The following is a 24,727-nucleotide window of genomic DNA, read 5'->3' as shown; positions in this document are numbered from 1 at the left end:
ATTGAATTCAGTTTCCCTCGCCTGACTATGAACTACCGTACCTTTTTCCTAACTTGGGCATTTAAAAGAAAGTAACTGTATTGAAATATTAAAAATTTACATGACTGAATTTATGATAAAGCAAAGCAAGCTTAAATGAAAATAACGCAACAAATATAAGTAAAATATACACCGCAATAAATATTTCTATAATAACTATTTTTAGAACATAATTACAAGTGATGTGTGTGACATATGATTCTAAATATTGCAATGATTAGAGTAGATTAAAAATAAGTAAAACATGATCCATAGAGCATAAATATATATATATATATATATATATATATACACACACTAATAAAAATGAGAATAAAATGAGTAAGGAAATTGAATTCATCAAAAATATTGCGAATATAAAAGGTCGTTTTAGTAGTAATTTCATTGATAAATTACTTAGAAAATATATAAATAACAGAAATATGTCTGAAAAACCATATTTAAAATCTCAAACAATAAGTATAATAGTAATAATAATGATAAATCTAACTTAATAATTAAAAAATCCACTTGCCAACAATTTGTTTTATGTGTTCAAGCGCTTTCAGAATTGAATTCCATCATCAGAAACTTAAAAATGTATATTATATTCTAATAAAACTAAAACTTAGTTGTCATATTTAAAGTACATAAGAATATAACAGTGGTTTCATTGTCCATTGACCAACATTGTTCCACAGTTAATTTATAACGGTGGGGACATTCATAATGACAGGACATTAAGGTGACACAATTTTAAACACATGATGACCACTTAAAATACCAAAGTGGTATTTTAATTATTATTATATAATCATACCAACAAGCCATGATTGATAATATTATTATAAACCTAACTTAATTAAAGATATGTTGCATTTAAATATAAAAACAATTACACTAATAAAATAACTAATATATTTCATAACTGATTTTGAAGTTGAGAGTTCTAAGGTTCAAATCCTAGTAAAGGCAAAGTTACTTTTATACAGATTTAAATAATAGATCATCAATACCAGTGTTCTTTGCTGGTTGGGTTTCAATTGGCTATACATCTCAGGAATGGTCTAAGACTGAACAAGACTATACTTCATTTACATGCTTACATTCATCCTCCAAAGTAATACCTTACAGTAGTTCCAGAGCCTAAATAGAAAAAGACGAATATATTTTGTAAAAAAAAGTATATTTCTTCTAAATCAGGTTAATAAAAGGTCAGGGGTAATCAGGTTTCTTAATAGGTTTAATAAAAATATTCTTAATAGTATATTTTTTGTAACAAAAGTAATAGAAATAAACTTAAACTTGGTAGAATACAATTAAGTGTAACGATTGTGTAATCATAATAACTTAGAGATAATTGAGAAATAAATTTACTAGAAAAATATTGTATTAGTAAATTTAAAGATAATTATAAATTAATTAACAAACAATACAATGGTTCTTTATTTTAATTTATAGCATTATTATTATAACCAATAGTTATAGAAATATTATCACTCGCTATTATACTATGGTTTATGAAGAAAAATTTATTTTACTTAATGACAAAACATGTTTTGCTGATATTTATGTGTAATTTTAACTGCTGGAGATGAAGTAATACTTTAAAAACCTACCACCTGTGTTCTTACCATTTTTCCCCTGTATTTAGTGGTTTTGATATTATGTTTAATTATTTTATATTATTCAATATAGTAGATATATATTTGAAAAAAGAGTATATATATATATATAAAATATAATATTTTTTCATCCTCCGCAAAATACAGAATTAGAGAACACTCTTAAAAAATAAGAATCTTTTACGTTTTTATGTTCAAAACATTTTCAGGCCTAAGCCTGAAAAGCCTCTTCATCTGTTTACATTTACACATTAAATTTTATACTTTTACTTTTATTTCGTAAAAATTGTTATTAATAAAATTTAAAAACATTTTAAAATTCAGAACAAATATTTATTAATTAAATGTAATGATTGTGTAATCATAAACTTTGATATGTGTAGAGATAATAATAGTAGAAAAATAAATTTACTAGAAAAAATATTGTATTAGTAAATTTAATTTGTTCATTAAAAAATATATGAACATGTTTTCAGGCTGAAGCCCAAAAATGTTAAGTCAAAAACATAAAGTAAAGAATTTTCTCTAATTCTATACTTTGTGGAGGCTGCAAAAATATTATATTATGTATTATATATATAGTTATTTAGCATACAGAGGAAAAAGAAAAAAAAAGGGACTATAACAAATTTAATCTAAATTAATAATATATGTATACTATACAAAATTTTACATATAAAAAATGAATAATTACATAAAGTATAATTAACAGTAGTATAAAAGTTTAACTTTTATTGTTAGGTCATATAAATTATAAGTTAAATGAATGAAACAAATTAATGCATTTTTTTTATAATTCACAGTTTCTAATATTTTGTAATTGTATGAGGAGTCTTTTTTATGATTAAATTATTTTATATTACTTTATTTTTTATATTTTTAGTCCTTTTATTTTTATTTTGTTGTTTAAATTAGCATCATTTGAGGTCAAGAGGGAATAGATACACTCGTACATTGTTGAGATCAGTCTTAGTTTTCTTCATTTCTGATATGAATGAATACCAATTTTCACTCTGATGCATTCATAATTCTGACAGTCATTTTGGGTCAATAAAATAATGTGATCTATGAAAAATGGACAAAAGAGAATTTCATATTGTGATCGAATATTACTTTTTGAAAGGGAAAACTGTGCTGGAAACTAAAGCCAAGCCGAATAAATAATAGTGAGTCAGTTCTATCAATGTAGAACTTTTTACAAACATGCAGCATCATATTTTACATGGCTCTATATATATATATATATATATATATATATGTGCAAAATCTTTGCAAAACAAGTGACATAAGTTCACTTGCAATCGGAAAAAAGTGTGAACAAGCACATACTTCTAAGTTCAGTTTTAGGCTATTTCAGTGAAATTAAGAGAATTTTTTTCACCATTATATAACAGTTGATGAAACTTAAATTCTCCATTACTGACTTTGAAACCAAGGATAAAACAGTAGATTGCAGTCTGGGAACTCTAAAAAAGAATTATTCCATCTGGAAAGATGATAATCACTGTCTTTTGAGTGCATTCTGGAGAAGGGTAAAATGATAACTAGGCAATCATATTCATCTTTGCTGGATCTTCTAAATGAAGAAATAAAAAACAGACTATATTTAACATGAAGAATGCTTTTTTTTCAAGAAAATATACTTATGACAGCAAAATTGTTTGAATTACGCTACAAAATACTTTCAAATTGTTTTACTCGCTAGATTAAGCACCTTCAAACTATTATTTGATTTCCAAATATGAAGCAGTGGCATGATGGGATGAAATTTACATTAAGTGATGAAATTTTAATCAAAAAAATCTGCCTGTTTTGATAACGTAAATAAATTACCATTAGAATGAGATAAAAAAACTACCAACATTGACTAAGTGTATAGATTTGAAAGATTATATTGGGAAATGAAAAACTTTTTCCTGAAAAGAAGTGTCCTCTTTTATTATTGGATAGACTTATCAAAATGCCAGGTATACGAACGAGTATATATGGAATTTTATTATTTAACTATACTAAAATCTTTTAATATATAATTAAATACAAAAAAAATTATAAATTGTAAATTTATAAACCTTTTTTTGCATTCTACTTTAGTGTAACTGTGATTAAACATATGTTAAATAGTACGTAATTGAAGTATGTTAAGTAAAAAAAAAATTATAAATAAGTATTTTACTTAATAGACATATTTTTAAGAAATATGATGTAATTTAAGGGGAGAGGGTAATTTTTTGGCAATGAATGTGAGAAAGGGAGTCAAAAACTAAGAAGATTAGTATGATGTAATTTATGTTCAGTGCCAATAGTTTTTTTTAATGGTTTTCTTATTAAAATTTTTTTATATATATATTTCTTAGGAAATAAATATAGCTGCGACACCCTTATTTCTTTGAAACCTTTTGGAGTTTTACACGTATATCATGAGCTAATAGTCTTAAATTGTACTAGTAAATTTGTGATGGTACTGTTGAAACTGACAGTTGCTAGTTTGTGGCTGAATTAGAACCAATCATTTGTTATTAATCAAAAGTTTTGAATTTAAATTATGAATTTTAAATAGCTATTTCTTTTGTTAAATAACAAATAGTAGTAAAAGTAACTATTATATTAAAAGGGGAAAAATTAATTAATACATATACCATCATTTAAGACATAAGCTGGTTTTATGCTGTCTAGGTTTTAGATAATGTCTAATAACTTCAATTAGTGACTCTAATTGGATGTTAATTCAGCCTTTGGGTTAATTATTACCAATTCTGTATATAATTTTGATGTGACCTTTAGACCATTCTTATATTTCTAATAGCAGTTTTTATGGAGAGTTTTCGGCAAAATAATGAATTAAGCAAAAATATTTTTATTTATTATTATAGTGCTCTGTGGTGGAGTGGTGGATTTTTACTATCATATAAGACAGGTATTATAAAGGCTGATTCATTAGGAAAGGGAAATAATTTTGGAACTGATTCTAGACTTGAAATAAAGAAAAAAGTTTGTACAAGAATGCTTTGTTGTAGAGTTTTGGCTAGTAAAACATTTTGCCTGAATTCAGTCCCCTCGGTGAAATGAGGTCATACTGAAACTTTTAATGTATTGTATATTTTGACCCGAAAAATTGAATAAAACAGGTCCCAGATCACTATCTCTCATAGTTAACTTGATATCCAACATAAAATATAAAAAATTGGTGACAAAAAACACATTTTTTTAGGCTTGAAGTGCAATAACTTTGTTAAATGACTAGTAATTGCCCTTAAATGTTATTATCAAAACTTTTAAAGATTTAATTCTGCGAAAGTTGATGAAATAAATTCTATGAAAAAAAGTCAACGTATTAAAAACAAAACAGAACAAACTTAACTGAAAAATATTATGAACTTGTAGAAATTAAAAACGGCTGTTTTTTAGTACAATACATTTAAACATTTGAAAAATTAAAGTTGTAATTTACTTTTAAACAAATACTCTTTGTGGTTTTATTCTGTATTAATTTACAATAGATATTCAGAAATTCCACCATTGACATCGATGTAGGGAAATGAGTTGAAAAGTATATCAACCAGAAAGTATTTTCTTTTGCCAACCTATTGATTTCTTCACGTTCCATTCAATATTGAGAATGTTCAACATTGTTTCCAACATTGAGAATACAAGTGATCAGTTCATCACATGTATTTACATTTTTCCTGTTTACCTCGCATTTCATCTACCCACATAAACAGTAAAGTAAGGGAGTTTTTATTATAAATTGAACATCAGTTACGGCTAAAATCAAAGAAATTTTTGGAGTATCATTTTTCAACAGTACAGCATCTTTTTGTTTTATTTACCCTTCCTGTTTCTTGTATGGATGAACTTCTGTATTTCCTTAAGATTTTAAAAGTTCCAGTTGAATCTATTCATATGTTAGACCATCATCTTCAGGGTACGGGTGTGAGTGTATATATATATATATATATATATATATATATATATATATATATATATATATATATATATGAAATGACCAGTTTATTACAAAGGCTGTTCTTTCCTCAGACTGATATAATTTTATTGAAGGTTTCACAATCTGTCCTGTTTTCCCTCCATTTCCACCCTCCCAATCCTTTTGTGGTAACTCCTATTAAAATTTATTTTATTTTAATTTATTTTTATAAAATTTTACTTGACATTGTTTTTATTTAATATCTTATGTTTATTTTTAGCTACTTTCATGTTACTATTTGTAGTGTAAGATACAATTAAAATATATTATTATTGGCCACTTGGAAACATGAAACTCATTTTTGTTTAATAATAATACTGTGTAGGATGTTTGTGAAGAAGCAGGTTCAGGTACTTATGTAAAAGCGTTACAAAGTAAACCAGTAGCTCTTACAAAAATAACAAAGGATAATCTTTGGTGGTGTGCAATGGAAACTGTGTTTAATGTGATGTATGTTTTTAAAACTTTTTTAATTACATATGTTTTTTACTTATTATTAACGTAATGCTATATTAGTGCCAAAAAAAAATATATTTTAGTTTGTAGCATATTAGCTTAATGTTTTCTATTAATAAAAGGAACTTACTTTTAAGTTTACACAATTGCTTAACATAAAATAAGATCCCTGAATGGTCTCATAGTTAGACATCTAAATGAAGAGCATATACCCTGCTGGCTAGTAGAAACCCAGGGGGCAGCTGGAAATAATTCTCATGTTCCAAGAAAATGATATTTTCCCCTTCTAAAAACTGTCTCTGATTAGAGCAGTTTTACTGTTTAATTTAGTTGTGAGTTTAAATAAAAATTTAACAGTGTTCATTTAGGCAGCAAGAAATCAGTCATTTGATTTCCCACCCTTTTATCAGACAATATTTACTTTAGTTAATAGATTAACATGCATGCAGTTTGTCAAGAAAAAAACTTTGAAGTGCATGCCAATCTATTAAATTCTTACTATTCTGTTAGTGGCACTGCACGGATTCTTTAGAAATAAGTATCATTCTGTTTGCATATATAGTCTACAAGCATATAAGTGAAGTTTTGTCATACTTGTGGCAATTTTATGACATAAATACTTTGAAAGCAGTGTGATCAAATATAATTTTTTTTTCCATTATGGAGAAAAATTTTACAAAAGCCCTGAAAATATTTTATCAGGCTTGCAAGGAAGAATGTATCAAAGATGTCCACAGTAGGTTATTCATTTAAAAGTTACATAAATATGAAGGTGATAAAACGATTTTGGTTGAAATGTCATTTATTTTTACTACATCATGCACCTCATAATATCAGCCAAGTTATAACTTGGTTACCAAGTTATAACCAAGTTATAATACCAAGTTATAACTTGGAAGCATTTGATGTTTAAAGGAAACACAGGGAAAGAAAGTAAGTAGATAAACAGAATGAAATGCTGGATCATGATGGTGCACCATTCAGTGTTCCTAATTTGAGAGTTTTTGACAAACCGTAGTACTAATCTTGTACCCAAGTCCCCCCATTTGTCATTTCACACTTGTGGACTTCTTTCTGTTTCAAAAGTTGAAGCCACTCTGAAAATATGATGCTTCCATACAGTGGAAGGGATTAAAGAAAGTTTTCTATGGAACCTGTAGGTTGTTCTGTGAAATGCATACCAAAATATATTACAACAGTAAAAAGAACTCTGGGACCAGTTTATTAAAAAGAGTATAGTACTTCGAAGGGGAAAAATCTGATTAAATTATTAAGAAAATAAAATATGAGGAGCAGCTGAAATGTAATGCCCACTGGAATGGAAAGGGAGATCAAAATGTTACACAGAGCGGAAAGATGCTGCCACCTCCCCAACTACTAATACAACCAAAACTCATTGATCCATGCCCTCTAATTTTCTATGAGCCACTGTTATGGAGTTGGGTATGCTGACTATGTCAATGACCTAAAACAATATACAATGATTTAATTTTTAACAGTGGAAAAAGTGAACACTAGTAACATTCATCATAGTCTAAAAGCCATGAAACTTTTGGTCAATGTATTGTGAGTATTGGGACAATAAAAGTTTTTATATCAGAAGCTGGTAAAGCACATATTGAGAATGAACCTTGCTGTGGTGAACCATTTTCTATGACTGATGTGAAGCACCAAAAAGAGGTAGACACATCCCTTTTTGGTGCTTCTAAAACACCTTAGGAGATGTGTGTGTTGCGTTAAACAATTCATGAAGCTGTAATTCTGCAATCTGATAATGCCTCGGCTACATACATTGTGTGGAACTGATGAGGCTCTTGTGAAGTTGAAATATTCCACACCTTCATCCTCACCTAATTTGGTGCCCTGATTTTCACTTCTTTCTGCAAATTAAAGAGGGATATTAAGGGTAATCATTTCACCACAGATGATGAACTGAAGGATGCAGTAAGATTTTGAATCCAGGAAAGACTGTCAGCATCCTTTATGACTGAATGTAAAAACTGGTTCACCGTTAGGAAAAATCTGTAGCTGTAAATTGTGACTATGTAGAAAAATAGATGTAATTATGTGTAGTAAATAAAATGTACTTTTATGCTGTATTTGTTTCATTTGACTATCCCTTTTCATTTGCAATTAATGCCCTCATTTATGAGGAGTTCTGGAAAAGTTATTCTGTGTAATATTTCTCTTTGATGAATCATGGCTTGTTGGCAGCTATATATTCTTTGTGTGATTTTCACATTCTTGAATGAGATATCTGTGTTAGTCCCACAGTGAGACATCTATACCTTGTTACATACCACAATCATCAAGGTATGATATATAGTTAATTAGAACCCAAAAACAGGAACGGCTGGAGGTAGTGAAGAGAAATTGAACATAATGAAATTACACTGGTGTGGTTAAGCTTCCAATTTAATCTATTTTCTACATGGAAAAACAAGTGGCTCCCACAGACCAGTATGAAAAAATTGCAAGGGCATTTGTATGTGGCAGATTAGGTTCCTGATCGGTTCATTGTGGTTGTCAAGAAGCAAGAATGCAAAATTGCAATGATTAAAATTAATACAAATGTATTTAGCTGTCAAGTGTTTTTATTATTGTAGATTTTTTGTTTACTTAAGTAATCTTTTATTTAAAAAGAAAAATCATTTTGCTCAAAGAAAAATTAAAAGAAATTGTTTTGTAAGTATTGAATTTTGTGTGATCAATTATTTGAGTATTACTAAAAGATAAAGTCCTGATATCGTTTGCAATTAGGTTTAATTTTTCATCAAAATGGCACTGTTCATTCTATATCTTTTCTTATCTATGGTATCAGAGTATGAAATTCTTTATATTATTTTTTTAAAAATTAATATCATGGATTCATTTCCATTTCTATTTAAGCAATAGATTTTCCTTAAATAGAAATGGAAATTAAAACAAAAAAATATTGAAAATAATGATTGTAAATAAAAATTTTCATTTTGTAATTAATTCATTTTCATATTATCTTTAACTACTAAATAAATAATATGTCAATATAGATAACAGAAAGTAAGAATCTAATAAAAAAAATTGTACACATTAAATAACAAATAAATTACGTAAATGAATCATTTGCATAGTAAACTCTTAAAATTGTGCTTTTCATATTGTAATGGTCGTCTAAGACAAATTATATTAATACTTCTTCACCTGATGAGTACGTTTTCCACAAACATTGTTACAGAACTGACACTTTGGTGCAAATAAAGTTACAGGTTTTGTTGCCACAGTACCTGAAAATATTTAACGCTGGTCTGTGAGAAGCTTTACGTCATAACAGCATTAGGCAAGACTAGTTTGATGTCAACATATAGGTTTGGAGCTTACGCAGAGAATAATTCTTTATAAATGTTTTTAATTAAAAGAAATAAATTGTATTGAATTAAACACCAAAGATTATGGTCTGTTGATGAATTCAAAGTTAGTATTATGTTATTAAGAAATTAGAATTTAAAGAGGCTGGAGCTGTGAATCATCATAATTACACTGCAGTACGTATGCTAACATTTTCATTTAAACAAATAGTTTTTTTATTACGGAACATGCTATTCATATCCTTCGTACTCTCTAGATTTTACATCGCTTTTGATTTAACTGTATTTCAAAGAATGAAATCAAATTTTATACTGGGAAGTAATTCAAACAAATAACTGGGTTTGCTTAAAGGCAGCTGAGAGTGTTAGAAAATCTTAGATTCTTGTCAGAGTTATTTATAAGTGTATGATTTTTAAAAATGTCCTTCCTTTTTAAAAAGGGAGAAATCTAAAAATCTTTTTTTTGTCTTCACTCATTTGACTGGTTTGATGCAGCTGTCCAATTCCCTGTCTGGTGCTAGTTGTTTAATTTCAGTACACCCTATACAATCTACATCCCTAACAATTTGTTTTACATATTCTAAACCTTGCCTGCCTGCACAATTTTTTCCTTTTACCTGTCCCTTCAATATTAAAGCGACTACTCCAGGATGCCTTAATATGTGGCATATAAGGCTGTCTCTTCTTTTAACTATATTTCTCCAAATGCTTCTTTCTTCATCAACTTGCCGCAACACCTCTTCATTTGTCACTTTATCCACCCATCTAATTCTTAACATTCTCCTGTAACACCACATTTCAAAAGCATCTAATTAATCTTTTCTTCTCAGGTACTCCGATCATCCAAGTTTCACTTCCGTATGAAGCTACACTCCAAACATATACTTTCAAAAATCTTTTCCTGACATTTAAATTAATTTTTGATGTAAATAAATTATATTTCTGATTGAAGGCTCATTTCGCCTGTGCTATTCTGCATTTTATATTGCTCCCGCTTTGTCCATCTTTAGTAATTCTACTTCCCAAATAACAAAATTCTTCTCTCCATAATCTTTCCTCTTCCTATTTTTACATTCAGTGGTCAATCTTCATTATTTTTACTACATTTCATTACTTTTGTTTTGTTCTTGTTTATTTTTATGCGGTAGTTCTTGAGTAGGACTTCATCCATGCCATTCATAGTTTCTTTTAAATCTTTTTTACTCTCGCCTAGAATTACTATATCATCAGCAAATCGTAACATCTTTATCTTTTCACCTTACTGTTACTCTGGATCTAAATTGTTCTTTAACATCATTAACTGCTAGTTCTATGTAAAAATTAAAAAGTAACTGGGATAATGAACATCCTTTTCAGACTCCCTTTTTTTATTACAGCTTCTTTCTTATGTTCTTCAATTATTACTGTTGCTGTTTGGTTCCTGCAAATGTTTAGCAATTATTCTTCTGTCTCTGTATTTGAACCCTAATTTTTTTAAAATGCTGAACATTTTGTTCCGGTTTACGTTATCGAATGCCTTTTCCAGGTCTATAAATGCCAAGTATGTTGGTTTTTTCTTTAATCTTCTTTCTACTATTAATCTGAGCGCTAAAATTGCTTCCCTTGTCCCTATACTTTGTCTGAAACCAAATTGGTCCTTTCCTAAACACTTCTTCTATTCTCCTCTCAATTCTTTTGTGCAGAATGCTAGTTAAGATTTTTGATGCATAGCTAGTTAAGCTAATTTTTCTGTATTCTTTACATCTATTTGCTCCTGCTTTCTTTGCCATCATGACTATAACACTCTTTTTGAAGTCTGATGGAACTTCCCCTTTTTCGTAAATATTACACACCAGTTTGTATAATCTATCTATCGCTTCCTCACCTGCACTGCGCAGTAATTCTTCAGGTATTCCATCTATTCCAGGAGCCTTTCTGCCATTCATATCTTTTAATGCTCTCTTAAATTTAGATCTCTGTATTGTTTCTCCCTTTTCATCCTCTTCGACTTCCTCTATAACACCATTTTCTAATTCATTTCCTGTATATAACTCTTCAATATATTCCACCCACCTACCGACTTTTCCTTTCGTACTATTAATTAGTGAATGAACCAATCTTTGTTTAACACATTATTAGATTTTAATTTATGTAGTCCAAAATTTTCGTTAACTTTCCTATATGCTCCATCTATTTTACCAATGTTCATTTCTCTTTTTACTTCTGAACATTTTTCTTTAATCCATTCTTGTTTCGCTAGTTTGCACTTCCTGTTTATAGTATTCTTGTATTTTCTATGTTCATCCATCAGCTGCAATATATCCTCTGAATTCCAAGGTTTTCTATCGGTTCTCTTTGTTCCGCCTAAGTTTGCTTCTGCTGATTTAAGAATTTCCTTTTTAACATTCTCCCATTCTTTTTCTACATTTTCTACCTTATCTTTTTTACTTGGACCTCCTGCAATGACCTCCTAAAAAATATTTTTTACCAGCTCTTCCTCAAGCTTCTGTAAATTTCACCAATTCATCTGACACCTTTTCTTCAGGATCGCTATCAATTTCTGCCCCTGGGTAAGCTTTGCAGTTGAGGAGTTGATTTCTAAATCTTTACTTAACCATGATATAATTTATCTGATACCTTGCATTATCACCTGGCTTTTTCCATGTGTATATTCTTCTATTATGATTTTTAAACTAAAAAAAAAATCTCTAATAATTGTCTAAATATTTTTTTTAATATCACACCATCGTCTTTTAATAAATATTAAAAACATTTTAAATTGATAATAGGTTAATTATCACCATTCCAAACATTATTTTTATAATTTGAAGTGTGTGTGTGTGTATGTGTGTGAGGTGCCATAACTAATTATTGCAGGGGACCCAATAGGCAAGCTACTAATGAAGATAACGTTATAAAGAATAAGAAAAATCCCATCTTAGGTTTCCTAAAAAAATTGTAGAAAAGAATGAGTGGTATGTTCCCTGTTAACTTATTTTTTAACTCAAATATACTGTTTACTTATAATCAAGCTGAGTTTACTAAAAGGCAGATAATATTTAGCTCTCTAAACAAGACAGTTTCATTGAAACAAGCATATATAATAAACATCGTTACTCTAATAGAAAGTAACTGAGTGTAGTAATTTATTAGAATTGAAAAAAAAATGTAAGTACTAGTTTTGTGCTAATATTTATTTATGAATTTTAGTATTTTCTTTAAAGGCATGTTGCTGTGATTGTATTTATATATAGTGTGTTAAAGATATTCCATTTTTTCTTTTAAAAACATATTCTGCTTAATTTTTTTTTATTTGCTTTATAATAATAGTAGGCTTTAAAGTTTTTTCTTAATTTTTTTTGTTTTATTTTTATTAGTTGTAAAATGTATGAGTGAAATTTAGAAATTTTTGAAGAAGTGTTTTGTTATATATTTTATAGATAAAGTTGTATTATATGAATTTATATTTAATTTATTTATAGGCTTAATTAACAAACACTGATTAATTGGTTGTTTATGATGTTACATTTGTTATTGGTGAAGCAAAGAACCGTATAGTTTCTGTTTATTATCAACATCATCATTTTACTTTTATTTATGTGGTGGTGTGATGAAGAATATTGTATATTATACACAGTTACATATAACAGGATATCCCTATCTATCAAACATTAGTTAATTTGTAGTCGGAAACTATATAAAATGTTTAGCATGTATAAGCAAACTAAAATTAAATATTTAAGTAAATGAAAAAGTAATTGAAAATTTTAATCAGTAATTTATTACAAGCATTCTTGAGATTTTTACTATCTTCTGTTTTCCTTTCAAGTTTTCACCCATGGATCAGGTTTTCAAATTGCATTACTCCAATTCACTGCCTGTTGCAAGGGCTGTTCAGAAAGTTTGGTCTGACAAAGAAACAGAAGCTTCTTCAGAATTTTCTTAATGTTTTTCAATGTAATGTGTTAACCTTTTGTAGTTCAATACATTTAGATCGATGACTTTCTGACTTATGATACCCTCAGTAGTTGGACAAATGCAATTTGTCCAACTCTGCAAAGTAAGCGGTTGTCTCAGCTTTGACCTCATCATTCGAAGTGAATTTTTGTCCAGCAAGAAATTTCTTTATGTATCAGAAGAGGAAGTAATCGCTGGGAACCATATTCAGTGCAGTGAAAGACTTTAAAGCTTAGGTCCTTGAGTTTTGCAGTAACAACCTGAGATGTGTATGTGAAGGAGCATTAGTATGGTGAAAGGCCACCTTCTTTTTGGGCATATCTGCAATTTAGCTTGAATAGCATCTTGCAATCGATCGAGTAGTGAAGAATCTGATAGGTCTGCCTTTTTCTAAGTATTCTTAAAGAAGACCATAACATGATAATCTCAAAAAAACTATAGCCCATTGTTTATGCTTTCTTAGGCACATTTTCTCCTGCTTCCACCTACTGTTTGTTCTCCGGTGTGTTATGGTGAACCCACGATTCATTTTGATGTTAAAAAACTCTTCTGAATTACTTTCAAATAACACTCTCAAGAAGTATATTCATTCAGTCATTATTGGTTGATTGTTAACAAACAATTTCAATCTTTGCATCATCAAGAAAAAATCATTTTACTCAAAACATCATGTAAAATATACTGGACACTGCAGAGATGTTTGTGATGTCAGCAAGCTTGCATACCTTCAATCAGTGGTGATTTAATATGCTATTGTGGATTTTTGTAACACCTTTTTTTTGGTCGTAACAGTTTTTTTGGGCATCCCATGTGTTCATCATTTTGAATGAATGTACGACCACATATAAATTCATCAGCCCACTGTTTTGTCATCAAAAACAAAGGAGACAGATTCTTTAAAGTGGAATCAAAGTATTTTTTTTATGTCTGTCAAGGTTAAACCTTTTAAAACAAAGTACAGCTCAAATTTGAATTTTTTCATTTTTAGAATATTTCAAAACTCGTTTGCTTGTACTCAATTGCCAAAAACAAGCAACTAAATTTATATCTGAAAATGTGCAGCATACTTGGAGTTGTGTATTTGTCGGGCTGAGAATTTCTATAAAAGTCAAAGTCATTTTCAGTTTCATTCAATGTAAGAAACTAATCTATAAATCACTTGATGTTACAACAGGATTTTTATTAATATTTTTCATAGTTAAACCCAGACATAGTGATTTACACTGACTGATCTAAGGAGGATGATTTTCTTGGCTGTTCTTTTGCATTGTCATAGAGTTTAACGTGTTTGGTGTGCATCAATAATTCTATTAGTCATATCACACATTTACATATTTTCATTACATTGCAGATGGATTTCACTATATTCTCATGCGCAGTGATTCTGTAGGTACTGTGAAAGTACTATCTGACATTCACTTCACTCCCAATAATAGTGAACATTCTTATACAAGGTCTGTTCAGAAAATAATGGAACTTTATTTTTTATTATTAATTTTAAAGATTGTTGGACCTTGTCCCCTTCAAAGTATTGCCGTCCCCTATTCACACACTTTTCCACTTTGTGATGCAGTCCTGGATAGCTTCGTTTAAAATGGCCTTTAAGGTCCATGACAAATTTTCTTTAATGTCATCAATAGTCTGAAAACACTGTCCTTCATCACTGATTTTAATTTCGGAAATAAGAAAAAAATTGTAAGTAGCCAGATCTGGTGATTAGGAAGGTTGAGGGAGGACAGTCATCTAATTTTTTTTTTAGCACAAAACTGACGAATTGACAAAGATAAATGTGCAGGTGCATTCTTGTGGTGAACGCATTGATAGTACACTTGGTTCACTGTTTCATCATGAGGCAAGAATTCAAAATGCACAATTCCATTAAAATCAAAAAAAAAAACAGAGAGCATCATCTTGACATTGGATCTCGAGACTGACATGCTTTCTTGGGGCATGGAGATCCTTTTCCAATCTATTGTGATGATTGAACTTTTGTGTATGTTGTAGCTATAAACCCAGCTATCATCTTCCGTTATGATCCTTTACATGAAATGTTTCATTGTCATCGGCTTCTTCGAGAAGTTGCCGACAAACGTCTACTCCATGTTCTTTCTGCTATTTGGTCATCAAACAAGTAACAAACTTTGCTGCAACTCAATGCACGTTCAATTTTTCAATCAAAATGTCATGGCATGATCCAGTTGAAATGCTAACCTCTTCTGCAAGTTTTCTGACAGTCAATCGGCTATTTGCAAGCATCATATTGTTGATTTTCTGAATGAGCAGTTGAAGTCGAAGGCCTTCCTGGTTGAGGGTCATCTTCAGTTGACTGATGACCACTTTTAAATCGTGAAAACCATTTGTAACATTGCATACAACTGAGAGGATATCTCTGTAAGCTTGTTTCAAAAGTTAAAATGTTACTGTGAAAGTTTTCCCCAGTCTCACACAAAATTTTATGTTGTATCGTTGCTTCCAAAAATCGCACATTACAAAACCTGGTACTAACACTTAAACACGTAGCACTTATATTCATATTTTACTAACATCCAAAATTCAGGTTATTCCATGCTGCTAAATTTTGTCAATTCTGCAGCAGTAAATTAAGATGGAACAGTAGCATTAAATTATTAAAATCTGTGTAAATTTATTGATATTGTCATTCTGAAAAAATTTCTGAAAGCTAGTTATAACTGTGATAAGTGTTCTTCAAAAATGGATTTCAAACTCCAAGAGAAATGAGGTCCAGGAGGTCAAAAGTTTTTACAACAAGAGAAAATATTCTTCATATATAATATTATATGCCTCCATCATCAGTCAGTTTTCTTTCCATAGCCTTAGTTTTTTTATAAAGGCTAAAATTTCCTCAATCAACTTGAAAAGGTTCATGTTGCGTTCCTGCAGGGAGAAATTTATAGCATTCAGCTTTTCAAAAATGTCACTTAGATATGCTAGTTTTACCAAAAAATCTTAGTTCAAAGAATATTCAGTATACTTATGTTATTCCTCTTAAGAAAGAAATAAATCTCTTCTTGCTGTTCAAATTTATAAGACATTTACCACAAGACAGCCATCATGAAGTACTGTAGTATAACGAAAGATATGTCTTCAGACTTCCATATCCTTACGTAGTTGAAAAGTCTTGCCATCAATGACCAATTTTTTAAAATTTTACTACATTCACTGGTATATAGTAAGACCTGGTTCAATGCAGAAACATGCAAATGTTTCACTGTGAATAGTACAGTGAGTTGACAGTTCTTCAGGGCTTTGCTTTGTATAAAAGTCTGCAATCCATAACAGCTGGACATAGAAAGAGAACCATCAGTACTGATACTGACACATTTAGTCCACTCCAAATATTTTCAGATATAAAAGTATCAAGGATCTGGAACAAGTCTCTTGCGCTAGTTTGATAATTTTATAGAACAGGTCTTTTATGATGTTATTGACATTATAAACCGTAAGTGAGCATCATTATTATTATCTGTGACTACAGCCAGCTGGAAGGCAAATTTTTCTTAACTATTAATTTTTCAATTAATTGGTCTTTGCCACTGTGAGCTGTATTTTACAGGTAATAGTGTTATTGGACAAAGGCAGTTTTGAAAGTAGCTTTCCAGCAGCTCACTGATATTAATTTCAATTCTAAAGAAACTAATAGAGTGAGCTTTTGTGATTATATTGAGCTTCTTACATTTTGTGAAACTATGTGTTATCTTATGAGATGCTAACAAAGCATTGCTTAGTATTGATGCCTCCTTATAAAAACTACCCTTTTGTTGATTTAACTCTAGCTTCCTGCCAAGATAGTTACAATATTTGCTAACTACGCTTTGCTTACTACTGAGTAAATTTACACTCTGGTGCCAAAATTCTCATATACACACACACATTGTGGCCTCTTGTCACCACTTCTGTCAACATAAAATGAAAGTCCAAATAGATATCATTTTTTTTCTCACAATACATATTACTGTTTAATAAAAACAGATCCACATTTAAATATGCACACTAGAAAAAATATTTGAGAAACTTTACTCAACTTTATCAATATGTCAATACTCAACAGTATTTTTTGATATGAGCTGTGAAAACTAATTCAACAGTAAATCCTCCCAAAACTGATGTTTATATGAACACAAAGTATCAGAAACTACTAAAACAATCAAGAAATTAGTGTTGCACCAGCTCCATTAGATGCTGCATCTTATGACATTAAATTGAAAATGGAAATTAAATTATGAAAGTTGTATAATAATTTACCACACCCCAGAACTTAACTGCTGAGTCAGTAATTTCATGAATTAGTTATTAGAAAATGGATGATTTTTGTAATGGTATATTCCTGCAATGATAAAAATAATGTAATAAAGAATTCAGATTGGAAATATTCTTTAATAATATTTGTATAAAATTGTCTTGTCTATATGTGAATAATTAACAGAAAGATAATGTTTTAAGTATTGAAATTATTGTACAGTAAGATATACTGTAAGCATGATAATTTTATCTTAAATAAATCTGTTTAAAATAAAAAATATCTTACAAGAGATTTGTCAATAAATCTGTTTGTTTTTCTAATTTTTTTTCTTGTATTTATATAAAATGTCTAATTTTTTACAGGGGATTAAAATTAAAACCAGAAATATTTCCTGGAGGTACCGATAGTCGATATTTAAGAGATGTAAGTACATCTTTATATGTGTTTATTATTTTTATTAGTATTTCTTTGGATGAATTCGTATTTTTGTGTAGAAGCATAGTTTTTGCATTGAAAATTTTTCTTACATCTAATTGTGTAATAGAGTTGGAAGCTATTAATTTTAATTTGATGTGATGACTTCTTTCCAAGTTATCTGTAAACTTTTTCTATGTGCAAAAGTAATAGAAGTACAATATAGTTAAAGAAATAATGTAGTTATATAAAATTTCCAATATAGGGAATTTTTTTTATTGTTGAAAAAAAAATTTTAATTAGATATAAATTTTTGAGATAAAAATGAAATGATAAATTTAATTAGCTTCCCCATGTTCATTATGTTTGATTTAATTAAATCAAAATATGCTTTCAAAATATTTGATCTACCTTATGGGATAAATTCGTTTACGAATGGTCTGCTTTAAAAAAATTGAAATTATCAATTTTCAGATTTTTGTCCAAAATGAAGTTTAAAATTCTTGCTTTCCAATTATATTTAAATTATGTTTCTATGACAACTAGAAATATTTTTATAATTTTTTTTATTCCTGATATCACTGTTTTTAGGCACACCCAAAAATATTTTAAAGATATGTTGAATGTTACACAATTTAGAATTATATATATAGAGTACTTAGGTGATGGCAACTTTTAAATCTTATGTCATTCAAAATAGCTTTACAGGAATATTGAAATTAGAATGTACATGGCTTATAGGAAAGAGAATAAAACTAAAACTTAGAAATCTGAAAACGCAGCTTATAAAACTATCAGATGGAAAGAAAAAGTTGATCAATCTTGCAATAGTAAAATTAGAGAAGCATTGTGATCTGGCCTTAAGGTGTAATACTGATAAAAATTCATCCATTCAGAAAGCTGTGTGGACTGAATTTTAACATGTCATATTGAAATTTGCCCCATCACTGACAATGCATGATGAAAATACAATCAGGAACAAAATGAAAAATAATTTTATGATCATAAACCCAGTTTCACATGGCAAAAATTACACTGGTTGACATGATTTTTGTAACATTAATGAAAATGCTCTTTTTTGTGTTTCATTTTACTAGTTATTAAAATATCTATTCATAGAAATGTCCTACCACATCCCATTTCTAAGTACCTGTGTTAACCTTTGTATTTGTTAACCTGTTTTGAATTACCTGAAATTGTTTACACTTGGCTTTGTTGGGTAGTCCCATCATATTCTACTAGCCTTTAAAGACACTGTTATGGTTCCTTAAAGTTTAGTTTTATTGTGTCTTGTATATAGTCGAATGCCTTTTAGTGATTTGTTTTTTTTTTTAATATAAAATGGCAAGTTCTAGTCATCAGTGTTGCAAAAATCCAACAGATAAGTTTTGTTATATATGTGGAAGATAACACATACAGACTAGCTAATACTAACTTATACAGACTAGATTTAAATCTCAGGAAATCAAAAAACCTACATTTTTATTTTAAGTGCTAAATTAGAGATCAATATAAATTTTGGGTTTCCTCATGTTTGCTGTGCAAGTTGTCATATAAATCTAGTGCAATGGATGCATGGCAAGAAAAATTTTATATCATTTGCTGTTCTATGGTGTGGAAACCTTCTGGCTGTGTGATTGTTACTTATGCATTACTAAAAGAGAGGAGGGGTATTCAAAAAAGGGCAAAATTGAATATCCAAGTTTGCCTTCAGCACTAAGGCCCATTCCTCACAGCCAGCAATTACTGGTGCCGATTGCGCCTTTAAACTTTGGCAACGTTAAATTTCCTGACAATTGTTATTCTTTATCAGGATCTGATTCACAGCTTCCTGAGACTACTAGTAGTGACCCCGACATTTTTATGAACCACCAGTGATACTCATTTAATAACTCAAAACGAATAAGTAGTTTGGTACATGACCTGGATTTGTCCAAACAAAAAGCTGAACTTCTTGGTTTCAGACTTCAACAGTGGAACCTGTTAGATAAAAATGCAAGTGTTTCACTTTACTGAAAACAGAATATAACAAAAATAAAATGGAAGAATTGCTATGCATCTGTTGTGATATTGATGATTTAATGATTGAACTTAATGTGGAACATATACCTTCCAAGTGGTGTATTTACATAGATTCATCTAAATACAGCCTAAAAGCAGTCTTGCTTCATAATAGAAACAGAAAACCATCCCTTTAGCTTATTCAGTGGTAGTGAAGTAAAACTATAATAACTTGGCTACTGTACTAAATGAAGTTAAATATGAATAGTATCAGTGGGATATTTGAGGAGATGTAAAAGTGATAGGTATATTGCTAGGGCTTAAGGAGTTTTACATTGTTTTTATGCCTGTGGGACTGTCTGGCGACACGAAAATATTTCATTAAGAAAGATTGGCCTTATAGAACTGCTTTTGAGCCAGATACTTCAAATTTAAAGTATGGTCCCCTTATTGATCCAAATGAGGTGCTTCTAATGCCTCTCCACATTAAACTTTGACTAATGAAAAATTTTGTGAAAACTATAGACAAAGAAGATAATGGTTACAAGTATTTAAAAGTATTATTTTCGTAGTTAAGCGATACAAAACTAATCTTTACTGAACCTCAAATAAGGAAACTTTTAAGCGATCCCCTTTTTAATGAAATATTAAATGGAACAAAGAATTGGCGGCTTGAAACTGTTTTGTAAGTGTAGTGAAGGGATTTTTGGGTTATAAGAAAGAAGATGAGAACTGTAAAACCCTCATAGATGAACTCTTAAAAGCCTATGAATTACTAAGATGTCGCATGTCCTTAAAAATGCATTTTTTTGTACTGTCATTTGGATTTTTTCTGGAAAATTTGGATGCAGTAAATGATTAACAAGATGAGAGATTTCATCAGGACAATAGAGCACGATACCAGGATACTGGGACCCATCTCTGATAGGCGACTTCTGGTACTTTTTAAAAAGACAAGATTTTATTGAACACAAGAGAAGAAAGTGAGTCGCTGTACTTTTATGTAACATTTTATATTTTTGATTGCATATAGTCCATAATAAAATGTCTTTAATTAAATTCAGAAAGTTTTAGATGTAAATATATTTTTTATTCAATATACATTACATTGTAAAAATATGTTGTCTTCTGTTTTTAGTCAAACCCCCAACCACTGTAACAAAAAAACTTACAATATTTTGCATATAATTTTTGAATTTAGGCCCGCGAACTACTTTAAATACGAGTATTTTCATCAATGTTATTTCCTAAATTACTAGAATAATAGAATAATGCACTAAGGGAAATATGTAGAATCCAAGTGAGAATTTAAACAATATGACTTTAATAATACTGCTTAAACGAACTTGAGCCCATCATTTTGGCCATATTTTTTTAGCCATGATTTCCTGATATCTTTCTTTGGATAACTAGATGTAACAGGGAGTATTTATCTGAATTTCTCATGATATGGCCAAAATAGGATAATTTCTGGATTTTAACTGTTCACCCAATCTCTAATTCCTGTTTTATCCAGCTTAGAATTGCTTCATTTGATACCTTGTCCAGCCAACACACTTTTAGAAGATGCCTGTTAGACCACATCTTAAAAAGCATCAAGCTTTTTAATAGAATCCTCAGTGAATGTGGCTTTATACTGCAAGCCCTAAAGCGTAACCTTATAGCTTTTTATGTAAGCCTAAAATTGGTTTGGCTTATTTAATAAACTTAAGCAATTTGAAAGCATAAAAATAGTAAATAAACTAAATGTTATCAATCCGACAACTACGAATGGATAATAAACTAATACTCTTTAAAACTGTGACAGGATAAAAAAATTGACAAGAATTCCTTAACTTTCTCTGGTTTCATTGGGAAAGTTATTCTAAATTCTCAATCGGATTCAAAACCCAATTCATTGTGTGAAATTTCAAAATTGTATGAAATCCATTATCAAGATATTTAATTAATTCTAAGTGTAGACTATCTCTTAAAATATTGATTTCAAAATAAAATCAGACATATTTTTTAAATACATGATTTATTTTATCTAATACATAAGGAAATTTCTACAATTCATAAAAAAGGTGTTATAAGCCTTATAACAGATACTGAATTATTTTTAAAAAACTATTTTAGTTTCAAATAAATTTTGAGATACAGAACCCATCTATAGTGACTGACTGTACATCTCATCCCTTTGATGAATTGTAACCAAAATTAAATGGCATCAATTACCCAAATTCAAAAATCATCATATAAGATTTCATAAAAATCAATTAGTGCAATCTGAAGATATTAAGCAGAAAGTAACTAGTTAAAAAAAAAGCTAACGATTAGTCTCTTCCTTACTTATTAATGAAAATGCCCAAGTGCATATCCATAGTGATATATTGTCCAGAAATGATAAAAAAATATTTTGTATCCATCTTTTTATAGGGGTTTGAATAAGTTTAAACACAATCAGAAAGTATTTTGACTATCAAATGGAATTAAATTATGTAAATAAATTTATCTATTGTTTGAGTAACATTATGAATTAAGAGATCAAAAAAATCCATACAGAAATCATGTGTGAATTTTTATTCAAATCTGTCCAGCCAGTCTGTAGATATTAACCAAAAATTAGGCCAACATATATACATACGTTCTTTTTTCGGCATTATTTCTCAGTGGTAAAATTATGTTTTTTGGTTAAAAGGGAAAGTTCATGAAACTTCAAAATCAACCAAATTTGACCTGATTTCAATAATCATAATGATATGGCCAGGAAAGTAAAAATAGTACAATGTATCAAGTCGATCCGCCATAAAATGCCTTTTGCATTATCTCTACCTATAATGAGTACGTTATGTTGTTATTGATATAATAATACATTTTATTGTTTTAGATTGGCATTCCTGCTTTTGGATTTTCTCCGATGAATCATACACCGGTTTTACTTCACGATCATAATGAGTACTTGAATGAAAAAGTATTTCTTCGTGGTATTGACATCTATTGTCAACTTATTCCAGCTTTGGCCAATCTCTAGAATTATTGGCCATATTTATCAGTGTTATACTACTATTACAACTATTATTATGATTATTATTATTGTATTATTATTGATTATAATTATGATTTACTTTATTGTAAACATTATTATTTTTTGTTATTATTATCAACATCATTGTCATCATACGTTATGTTCCATTATTGCTGTTTGCAGCGATCAATGTTGAACAGAAGACTATTTGTGATGAAACCAATGAGGCCTTGTGTCATGTCTTTTATTTTTTTTTATTTACTTTTTTATGTTTTTAAATAATAAAATATTTTTAATATTATGATATTAATATCAACAGTGATCCTTTAAGTAAGTTATTTAAAAAAAAAAAGTAAAATGGTTTTTTGTTTGTTTTTTTCTTAATGTGTGCATATTCTATACAAATTTGTTTGTGTTTAGAAAATACTACCTAATATCTGTTTATGAATAAAGGTTTATGGGTTTTATTTTTTAATTATTATCACATGTAGAACTTATTGATGTATAAAATAATTATTGTGGAACCCCCCCCCCCTCCCAGTTAGTATACTCATTATTATAATATTTAAAATAGTTTAGGCGCACAAATTGTTATAAAATTAGCAGATCATTTTTTTAAGACAGTCTAACTTATTTTTTTTTTTTTCAGGAATAAAATATAAATAATGCATATTAAATAAATATATATGTATTAAAAAGATACGTAGTATGTGGCAGCCCTATAATAAAATATAATAATGTTGAATTATCTTTTGAGATTTAGTTATGCAATTCATCTTTCTAATTGGGTTTCTTAACTTAGCTTTTATTTTTTTTTTTTAATTAATTTTTCAATTCCAATCGATAAACATCATGTTTAATTTATTGTACTTTTAATTTTATATATTTTTTTGAAGTTTTGTTTGGAAATCACTGTGTAAATACTGTCAAAGAATTTATATACTCTACAGATTATAAGTAAATAAACAGTGTATAAAAGGTGTAATTACTCCTAATATGAATGTATAAGCTAGATTATTTTTCAGTTCATTATGAAAAACTTTCATACATTCAAAGTTTTGAGATGATAGTTAATAATAATTAGAACACATACATGTTGTAACACCAGTAATATTAGATAATTTTACTAGTCTTTATCTACACATGAGTCTTTTTCATGTTGAAAATTTAAATATAATACAATTGTTATTATGCTGACCTCCACAGCAGCGTGTTTTCTCTTGGACAGTCATTTAACATGACAACATGTTCTACACTGTTGAAGGTTCTTTGTTGTAAATATTTAACGATGCAGGAACCTTAAGACATACATGAAACCATTGCCTGTAGGAAGTTCATGGCATCCAAGATTATATAAACGTAGATAATATGTTTGCAATATGCCACTGAGCACTGAAGCGCGTGGGAAATTATGTCTTCTTTAAATCAAATGTAAAGGTGTATAAATTTGAGACTGATTTAGATATTTCAGTTCCCTAATCCAATATTTGCTGAGCAAGATCTGCTCTGCAAAGGTGCAAATCTCTGCTTGCTGAATGTTCAGATTTTGTGGTAGGTATTGTCTATATTAATTATGCTCTTGTATAGTGTGACTGAGGAAAAGAGGCAGTGTAATTACATACAATTTTCATCTCATCATTTATTTTATTTACAGGGGTTAGCTTACCTCTCATCACTTTCCGG

General features: G+C 29.1%; 1 protein-coding gene across 7 annotated transcripts in view; it reads left to right on the top strand.

Moving 5' to 3' along the window:
- The window catches only part of LOC142332878 (aminoacylase-1-like), an 86,588-nt gene extending 63,069 nt beyond the window's left edge, over positions 1 to 23,519 (top strand). For 3 of the 7 annotated variants that reach the window (XM_075379569.1, XM_075379567.1, XM_075379566.1), the window contains exons 8-9: positions 17,985 to 18,045; positions 22,907 to 23,519. In XM_075379569.1, coding sequence (XP_075235684.1) covers positions 17,985 to 18,045; positions 22,907 to 23,050 — 205 coding nt within the window. In that variant the 3' untranslated portion in view covers positions 23,051 to 23,519. Of the gene's footprint in view, positions 1 to 5,950; positions 6,076 to 17,984; positions 18,046 to 22,906 lie in introns of those variants that run through there. The other 4 variants (XM_075379568.1, XR_012758427.1, XR_012758428.1 and 1 more) reach the window with 4 other exon arrangements.
- The last annotated feature ends 1,208 nt before the right edge of the window (positions 23,520 to 24,727 follow it).

This window comes from Lycorma delicatula, chromosome 12 (assembly GCF_047948215.1).
Source record: "Lycorma delicatula isolate Av1 chromosome 12, ASM4794821v1, whole genome shotgun sequence".
NCBI classification, from domain to species: domain Eukaryota; kingdom Metazoa; phylum Arthropoda; class Insecta; order Hemiptera; family Fulgoridae; genus Lycorma; species Lycorma delicatula.
The sequence above is the reverse complement of the archived record's forward strand: the minus strand, read 5'-3'. Positions and strand labels throughout refer to the sequence as shown.